This window comes from Corvus moneduloides, chromosome 4 (assembly GCF_009650955.1).
Source record: "Corvus moneduloides isolate bCorMon1 chromosome 4, bCorMon1.pri, whole genome shotgun sequence".
Lineage (NCBI taxonomy): Eukaryota > Metazoa > Chordata > Aves > Passeriformes > Corvidae > Corvus > Corvus moneduloides.
In genome coordinates, this window is record NC_045479.1 from 30,132,460 (window position 1) to 30,141,758 (window position 9,299).

General features: G+C 39.1%; 1 protein-coding gene across 2 annotated transcripts; it reads right to left on the reverse strand.

Annotated features, from left to right (window-relative positions):
• Positions 1–372: 372 nt before the first annotated feature.
• On the reverse strand, positions 373–8,700 carry MRPL42 (mitochondrial ribosomal protein L42). 2 transcript variants are annotated; one of them, XM_032105580.1, is made up of 6 exons: positions 8,615–8,700; positions 7,336–7,497; positions 5,510–5,573; positions 4,550–4,634; positions 3,086–3,249; positions 373–1,834 (listed from the first exon to the last, which is right to left on the reverse strand). In XM_032105580.1, the coding sequence occupies exons 2-6, from the start codon at positions 7,415–7,417 to the stop codon at positions 1,789–1,791; spliced, it is 441 nt and encodes a 146-aa protein (XP_031961471.1). In that variant the 5' UTR covers positions 7,418–7,497; positions 8,615–8,700; the 3' UTR covers positions 373–1,788. The 2 variants fall into 2 exon arrangements, with proteins under 2 accessions (XP_031961471.1, XP_031961472.1); XM_032105581.1 differs by lacking the exon at positions 8,615–8,700 and adding an exon at positions 8,586–8,611.
• Between the last annotated feature and the right edge of the window lie 599 nt (positions 8,701–9,299).

Consider the following 9,299-nt stretch of genomic DNA (forward strand, 5'->3'; position numbering starts at 1 on the left):
TCAGTACCAGGCACCACGAACTGATGAAAATACCAAAATTTGCTGTACTACAAATTACTACAATCTATTTGAAAAGTTATATTCTAGGCAGAAAATTCATGCGATTGAACCTGCAGAGTTAAGCAGCCATCCTTTGCAGAGACCCCACAGACATTCCTTTTGTTATGTGAGCAACACATCATTAATAGGGAGCCAAAATCACTTGGCTGATGTTGGCTTGAGCATGGAACTCTGATATCTTACAAGCACAACAGAGCGAAGCAGCAAAACAATTTCATGCTCTGCCGTGATAAACCAGTATCAGCTACCCAGCATTCGGATTTAAAAATGCTCTGGCTCTAGTTTTACATAAACATTTCCACAAGTATTTAAAGGCACACATCCAGTATTTATTTTTACACACATCCAATATTGCTTTTTTCACAATTAAAGGATATTCAAGGGGGAAAAGGTTATTTAGTAATATCTTTAAAAACAAGCAGTTTCTCAGCTTCTCAATTGAGAAGTTGAGTGGTACTCAACTTGTAGCAAATTCTGTAGAAAATGCATGCTGGCAAAATGACACTAGACTAACAGAAGAAACCAACCCCTTCCTAGGTTATCCAACTTGCTTTGGAAGGGAAATGCAGTAAAAATGTATGATGTATACGAGGTAATTATTTTCTGATTATTTAGAAGGACCTGCTAAGAAGGCTTTATGAAGTCACTGGGATCTCTGCAGTGGCACAACATTCCAAGCTAGCCCTTTCTGTCAGAGGGCTGATGCAAGACTAAAACTGTAGACTGGAACAAAGGTCTTTTTCCCTTTCCTGAAGGAAAAAAATGCTAGATGACACAGAATATTACAAGAGGAAGAACACTTAAGCACTACAAAATGCTAAAGCAATGATGTAGAATCAGATCAATTTTTTTTTAATTTAAAACATTTTTTATAATAAAGGGTCAACCCTTCCTCCTCAGTAAACTACAAAGAGCAGGGATTACCTTGCTGATGTAAACAACTTCTTCTACTGTGCTACAGCTACTCCAATTTATGTATGAACACAGCATCCTCACTGAGTGGTAGTTGGGGTGGGATTAAACAAACAAAAAAACCCCCCCATGAACCATGAATGCACACAGAAGTTCTCAGATATTTGAGAATGCTGGATGGTTTAGAAGGGCAAGTTACTGTGCCTTGGATGCTAAAAATTAACCAAGTTGGCCAGTTTTCAGTACATGACAGCCTTAAATACTATTACTTGCCTGATGTAGAATTAAACATGGCACCAGGTATCTCACAAGTGTAACAGAACAAGGAAAACTAATTGTTTTCACAAATACCTCAGATAATATTGTTCATAAATATTATTTCATTAATACTTCAGTATTCAAGCTCAGCTGCATTTCAGTTAATAGATTCCTAAAGAAAAAAAAAATATTATCCCCCTCAAAACCACCAAACCCTAACACATCCATTTCTGGACTTCCCATTTTGATGCAAGACTTCTATGGATTCACTTGACAAATGATGAGCCTCTGACCTCTGAGTTTAATCAGAGCACTCCATCCCTGCTACATCCTGTTCTAAGACTTGTCCATTTGCTGACCAGGAATGCACAACTGCCTTCACTGACTCCCTGTTTCATCAGTGCCATTTCGTTGGTTTTCTGTCAACCAGTTAAAGTAGAAAATAAATGTCAAATCAAGTTAAGCAAGCTCTGTTATAGCCAAACATGTCACTTTCTGTAACTTTTATTTCCAATAAAAATTGACAGCTAAGTCCTGATGAATAAGAAGTTATCTTCGTTATCGGTCTTTAGGAGGATTAGGATTCTTGCGTCTTCTATGATACCTAAAAGAAAAAAAAGGCTGCAGTGAGTGCAAGCTGTGGACAGTCTTTATTTTCCTGGTATTTCTGCCCCCAGTGAGTGACCTGAGGTTACACAAGGAAGTGAAATACAAGATACACAAGCACAATCCACCACCACTCATTAGAGATGTCATCTCTGTTGTTTGTGCAGTTACATAATGCTACTCATTTCTATTGCTACATCTGCTACAAGCACGCAATAATCCAATCAGTTCTACAGCTGAATAGGCACAAAGGCTGCTGTTTATTCTTAATCCTTTGTGTGAAGTTAATTTTATTACATGGTCAGCCTTCCCTTTGGCTAAAATGATTGCTATAGAACAAAGATGTTGAAAGGAGTTGTGCCAGACTGTATGTTAAATAGTGTAATATTTTGCAGAAAAACTAAAAAAAATTCTTCAGAACAAAAAATGATCCATACTTTCCTCTTAATTATGCACCCTAAACAAGGCAGATCCTGTCTGATCTTCATTAAAGTGACAGCTACCCTTTCGTCATAAAAGTCATACCATTCCATTCCTTTTATCTACTCCCAAAGCACATTAATTAAAAAGTTTTCTGTGGACAACACCACCACAAAATTTTGCCTGTTTTATGTCTCCATAGCTATAAAATTAGCAGCTACCAAAAGATGGAGTAACATGGAGTGGAAGGGAGTAACACACACCAGAATGCTGATTGCTTACGTTAGTATATCTGAATGTCCAAAGTTCCTCTTTAAGCCCAGTCATGTATATGTGCACCTCTCCTTCTCCCCAATTTCTGAATGCAAGGCACACCAAAGTACACTTTTCACCACTCCAAATGAAAAACCTCTACTACTCCTAAGTCTGAGAATCTTCCCATTGAGGTTCCTAAGGAACAGGCACTGCATGTTTCCAAGCTGTATTTGGTTATGTCCATTGAGGGTATTTTATGTACTAGATTCTGTTACTGAACTTTAGTAAATGACCTGAACCAGCAGCTAACTGGATGGTATCAGGAATTTCTACACTGTCATGTATTTTACAAAAGAAGTGGCAAAATCTACCAAAGGAGAAGTGTTAAAAAACCCCTTATTAAATACAGTCTTCCATTTACACAATACCACATTTAAAATTTTATGTAGTAGCCCAAATGCTAGAGGTATCTTGTCTCACATGACTCTTCATTGGTTGAATCTGGCCATTAAATGATTCCTGTATTTCTCTTTACTTCCAAAATGAACAAAGAAATCAAAAAGGAAATACTTACTGTCCCACAGGATACCAGCGATGTTTTGTTGTGTAAAACATTTTGCTGAGCTCTTCAATTGTAGGACCTCTCTCGTTCTTTAGCTCTTTTTCATCCAATCTGGATTTCAAAACTTGATCAAGGTTTTCTTCTTTATTATTCACTGGATCTGGCCGTGGAATGGACTAGCAAAACATTAATGTATATGTCTGTCTTGTTTCTCCTTTTTTTTTTTTTTTACTGAGAAAGTCAAAAAGCCAAGCTACATAAGAGTAAGCTGTAATGCTATCTAACAGCTGAAACCAAAGGAATACAGAAAAATGCCTGCAATTGCACAGGGTGTTTATTGTCTCCACCTGCCCCCCCCAAATGAAACCACACAACTGTGGAGACGTCTAGACACATCTATTTACCCTAGGTACTACAGCTGATGAGCCTACCCCTAAAACCAGCATTCTTGTAGTCATTATTGCAGACCTCAATCTTACAATTCACTAGCGGCATCATCGGCTTCAGTTCTACTAACACATAAGTATCCATACTATTCCTAGCCAGAATTTTATTCGTAGCAACCATCATCACTGCTGAAAATCTTTTAAAGGACACATACCTCTGAGAAGAATGTCACTTCCTAATTTTTTATGCAACAGGTAAGACCAAGTTGTTTGTTTTCAATAGGAAACATAACTACTACCACTATAACAAATATTTTTCCTTTTTAGTCCTTTAGCTTTTAGTCTTTTACACCTGTTTTTCTTGAGGTATGTGCAACCAGCAGATTTAAAAATACTGCTATATAATTTGCAGGCAGAAAGTGCTAAAATGGTTTATGTTTCAATGGAGAATTTTCACACTGGGTACTTCAACACAGCTACTAGCTGCAGTACTTTACTAGCACATGAGAACTGGAAAATCAAACAAAAAGTGTACACTAGAAAAATTTATCTAGATGTTAAACCACAACACTAGACTTTCATCAATGTAAAGAACACATTGAAAGTACCACTGACAGACAAAAATCAATATTTAAAGTTCTTCGTGGCTTTTATGAACTCAGTGCTGAATGGAATTTAAAGTTCAAGTTGAAAACAGTAGCAGCAGTATTTCTTTGTATTTTCTTGCCCAGTAGGACATGTGAACCATAACCTACATTCCAACCATCCTTTCTTGAGTAGTATACTCATAGACAGACACTATTTTCTCTGTTGTGCACAAGTATTTTAGTGCCTTGCTTAATTCTACTTGAGTTACTGTATGCTGTGATATCTGAGCTTTTCTGCCTCTGCAACCTTCCCTCAATTCAACTGAGTACACTCCTCCTTGTGGCAGTAGCTATAGTCACCAGTCATTTACTTCACAAATGCACTGAGCACATACTAAAAAACGTATTTCAAATTAAAAAAAGATGCCTTAAAGACTCAAACCTGTGAACTACTAAATGCCTTTACAAGAGTAAGAAATATAAATGCGCACACTTGGACATACTTTTGTATGCTCGTATGGAATCTCAAGCGAAGGGTGGTAGCAGACAATTGTCTTCAAATCGGATGTCACTGCAAGTTCCACCTTGCTATAAAAATAAAAAAATCTTGTAACTTTCAGAAACACTGAACAGCTGAGCAGCCCAAGTCCCAAAGAAAACTGGATTTGACCCTGCATTTATGAATCCTTAATAATTTTCTATAAAATAAGGGTCATAAATATTTGATCCAAACTTCCAATTTTTTTGTTTCCTCAGTCATCTTCCCTTTTCTTTTTATAGAGGAAAAAAGGGCTAAAATAAATAATTAAAATAGATAGAAACATGTGCTGGAAAAAAAAATCTGAAACCCTTCAATTGTTGCATATAAAACTCTAAACAGATAGGGATGATGATCTCTAGGACAACATGCCTTTATAAGATCTATGGCATCTACAATGAAAAGACAGGAAACAAAGCTCTGTTTGGGCTTCCAACTTTCCTATTAGTTAAAAAATCCTGAACAGGAAGTCCTACTGAAAGTTTCCTTGTGAGAACATAACTTTTCTCACCTTCCTTCCCATGACACACTAAGCTTCCTAAAACCATGGATGACACGGATGCAGTGTTTCTCACTATATTTGTATCATCTTTTCCCATTTCTACACAAGTTTCCCATGCAGCAGCACAAAAATACCTGGACTTTGTCTTAACAACAAGCATCAATGGAAATGACTACTCTAAGCTAATTTTGCTCTTCCACAAACAAAACTGCAAGGGTACTGGGGATCATCAACATGTTTAGAATGAGTCCTGCATGACTTATCATTACTATTGGAGACAGTAGTTTAGCTAAAATTACTACATATATCCAGTATTGGCAATAGATGTGTTTGATACCATTATATGACAACTTCACGACACAGAGAGTAGCCCTGGAATAAACATTACGTGAAAAGGCCACACATCAAAGCATGTTTACATACCAGTTGTAGTCTTCAGGGAGAACTGAGTATGTAGATTTATGGCAAGCATGATACACAGCTCCATCTACAATAAAAACCCAAGAACTCTGATGTAAAAACAAGCAGAGCTGTGGCCAATTTAAGAATGTCTACATTTTCAATTTTCATTCTGTTTCAAGTCTTAATCAGGGATTATAATCATATTCAGTTTTAGAGTAACAAAACCCAAAACTGTCTAAATAGAAGTTCATTTCTAGTGCAATCAAAAAAACCACAGTATGCAGGCAGCTATGACCTATACTAACCTTCCTAGTTGTATTGTTTTCCTAGGAAAAATCACTATATGAACTAAATACCTATAGAGTTCACCATTAGGAAATATTCTTTATATATGTAAAGAACAATACCTTATGACTTACAGGGAAGATCATAATTTCATTCATAGCAAAATTTATTATAAAAATCAAAATCAGGGGCTCTGACAGGATATGTAGAGAAATGTTTTCCTCATGAGGACAGCCAACCAGGGGGACTGAGACCCAGGCAGGTTTGTGAGTTCTCTGTCCTTGGAAATTTCAAAGACCCAGCAAGCCCTGAGCAACCTGATGTGAATGCAGAACTGACCCTGCTTTGAGCAGGAGCTTGGACCACAGACCACTCAAAGTCCCTTCCCCACAGTTTGATTCCCATTTTTTTATAGAGTCATAGAATTATTTAGGTTGGAATAGACTTTTAAGATCATAGAGTCCAAACACAAACCTAATGTAAGGTGTTCAATAGCCCCTCACACAGGAATCATCCTGTAGACATTCCCTTCCACAACAGGTATGCACACCTAAGGTGGGCCTGGGACATGTCTGGAGTTGACTTCCACTGGGAACCCCCTTCCTTTATTGCCGGAACCTGACACAAATCCACATAGAAGTTTCTGTGTCCAGTGAAGCTTTTTCAACAATTACACCTTTTAGAACAGAATTATGATCACATGAAACAATCTTCACATGTTCTGAGCTTTCTGTGAAGTCATAAAAAGGTTTCAACTTTATCTGACGTTATTTTATTTAGACCATTTTTTAATTCAAATAGGATTCTTCATGGCTGCTCATAGCAGAGCGAGAGAGCAATCATTGTGTCAAGACCGCGAAGGGTGAAAAAACAAAGAAGAAACTTTTGTGTAGCTATTTTCCTTTCAGAAATATTTTAGATTTAGCAAATTCTTAAATTCAGAATTACTGTTAGCACTTCCACTCTTCAGATCTTCTAATTAAACTATTCTTAGTTATTACTTGAGTTCTGGTAAACTGCAACTAGTTTGTATTTCTTCCTAAAACTTCTTTCCCTTCCTTGCCCACTTACCCCTAAAATGTAGTATGTGCATTATATTTTCTCCATTGCTGTCTTTTCTACCACCTTTACTATCTTCCCTATGTCTTTCTATTGACATCTAAAACATGGACAGAAATCTAAAAAATAGTACTGCCTGTTTCTACGTGTTCTCTGTTTATGTTAAGTAACAAGATTTTACTGTAGCCTTTTCTCACCACTGATTCTAAGTCCGAAAAAATAAATTCAATGATAACCAGTAGGAAGAGGGGTAGTATTGACAAGCTAACTAAGAAATGAGGGGGGCATCCTATGTGGACCATGAAGGTTTAATAAGAAAAAAACAAACAAACAAAAAAAGATATCCTTTAGATTATTATTAGAATAGAGCATAGTCTATCAGACTTGATTCTGTTCAAATAGAAAAATCACTTCCATGCTTCCATTACTTTAAATAATACAGGAAAGAGGCTCTCAAGGAACAAATTTTAATATAGGACTTCTACAATTTCATCACTACTTACTCTGCAGTGGGACCTGTTTACAGGTTGCTACTGAACGCATCCAAAAGAGGCTGGACCATGCAGTTCTAAGTGACATTGCCATGCTGACAGCAGAGAGAAAACCAGTCCTGGACAAGATGGAACTCAAAGAGGCATGTATCCTTTTTCTCTGCAGAACACCCTCTGAAAGAAACCAGTTTCGTAACTATTCAGGATACAAAAGACTAACAATTAAATTTCTTGAATATCTTAACAAAAAATTAAATTTGTTCAACGTATTCTTCATTGTCAATTGTTTAGAAGTCCTTATCACTTAAGATAATGGTACCTGTCTCCTTAACAGTCAAAAGCAGTACGAGACTTTATTAACCATGAGATAGTCTTTGAAGGTTCAACTTTAAAAAAAGCTTCCACGGCTGTGTCTTGTCACAGGCTTTTCTACTGGTACTCACCCACCTGAAATTTGCATCCTTCCTTCTGCACACTCCATAAAATTATTAGTGGAATATGCTTTTCTTGTTCACAATGTAAATATCACCACCCAGTCCAAAAAATAGAAGTACTTATAAACTACACTTGCTGTAGTTAAAACACTCTCTACATGCAGTTAATTGGTTTCATCCATCTCAAAAGCAATACACCTAAAACCTGAGAAACACCATTTAGAATACCTTAAATGCTACCCAAAATCTCACAGAAGCAGAAAGACATCTTATGTTTTCATTGTCTACCGAAAAAAAAAAAATTGCTTTAAAGAGAAACTATAATGAAGCTTAAAAAAAGGTAACTGGAGACAGTTTAAAGACATACTCATAAAAATAAAGAAACAAGAGCCCTTTAAAAGTACTTCATATTTTGCGCTTCAGAACATCACAAGAAATGAGCATTTTCCCAATTTCGACACAGTTATTCAGCATTCTCTTTATCTGTGCCAATGCTGCTGAAGTTAGGGGAACACTGACAACTACAGCTGCTCATAACTTGCCCTCGGAAGCTCATTAACAAAAAGGAGGCGAAGAACGCGGCGGATCTCGGCCGCCTGGTCCAAGGACAGGGGTCAGGCACCAGCCCGTTCCCGGCCCCACTGCGAGGACCACTCCAGTTTAAATGGGGCCAGTCCCATCCCTGAGACAGCACACAGGAAACAACAACACGTGTGCAGCAACACGCGGGAACACGAAACCTGAGGCTTAGAATTAAAGAAGATATTTAGCTTTCCAAAAAAAACCCCCAAAAAAGTCATTAATCCGTCAAAGCAAGCAAAAGAATACCCGTTATAAAAGTCCTGAGCGTGCCGCACAGGGTTCAGCCCCTCCGAAAGCACACAGAGCCTCCCTCCGGCCTTGCTCCGCGCTCCCGGGGCAGGACACCGCCCGCCCGGCCCCGCCCCGGCCCCGCCCTGCCCCGGCCCCGCCGGCGGAAGCGGCGCCGCGCGCCCGTTCCGGCTCCGGCGGCGGCTCGTCCCGCGGCACGCCGGGACATGTAGTGCGGGCAGCGAGGGGGGACCCGCACCGCCTCCCTCCCTTTCTGTCCTCAGCGCTGTCCCAGCACCGACACCGCCTCCCCTCCCCGCCTTCCGTCCTCAGCGCTGCGCCGGCACCGGCGACAAGCCGTGAGCAGCTTCGTAATAATATGGTGGCAGGAAGAGCTAGGCCGGGCTGGGCCAGGGGAGCAAGCGGACACAGAAACGCAGGTTCATGGAATCAATTAGGTTGGAAAAGACCTCTGAGATCATCCAGTCCAATCTTTGATCCACCTACACCTTGACAGCTAGACCATGGCAGTAAGTGCCATGTCTGGTCATTTCTCGAATGCCTCCAGCAACGGTGACCCCACCATCAACCTGAGGAGCCCATTCCAATGTTTAACAATCGTTCCCCTGGAGGAATTCCTCATGATGTCCAACCTGAACCTCCCCTGGCTTGAAGCCACTTCCTCTTGTGCTCTTGTCCAAAAAAAACCCCAGATTCATTACCTGGTATGCA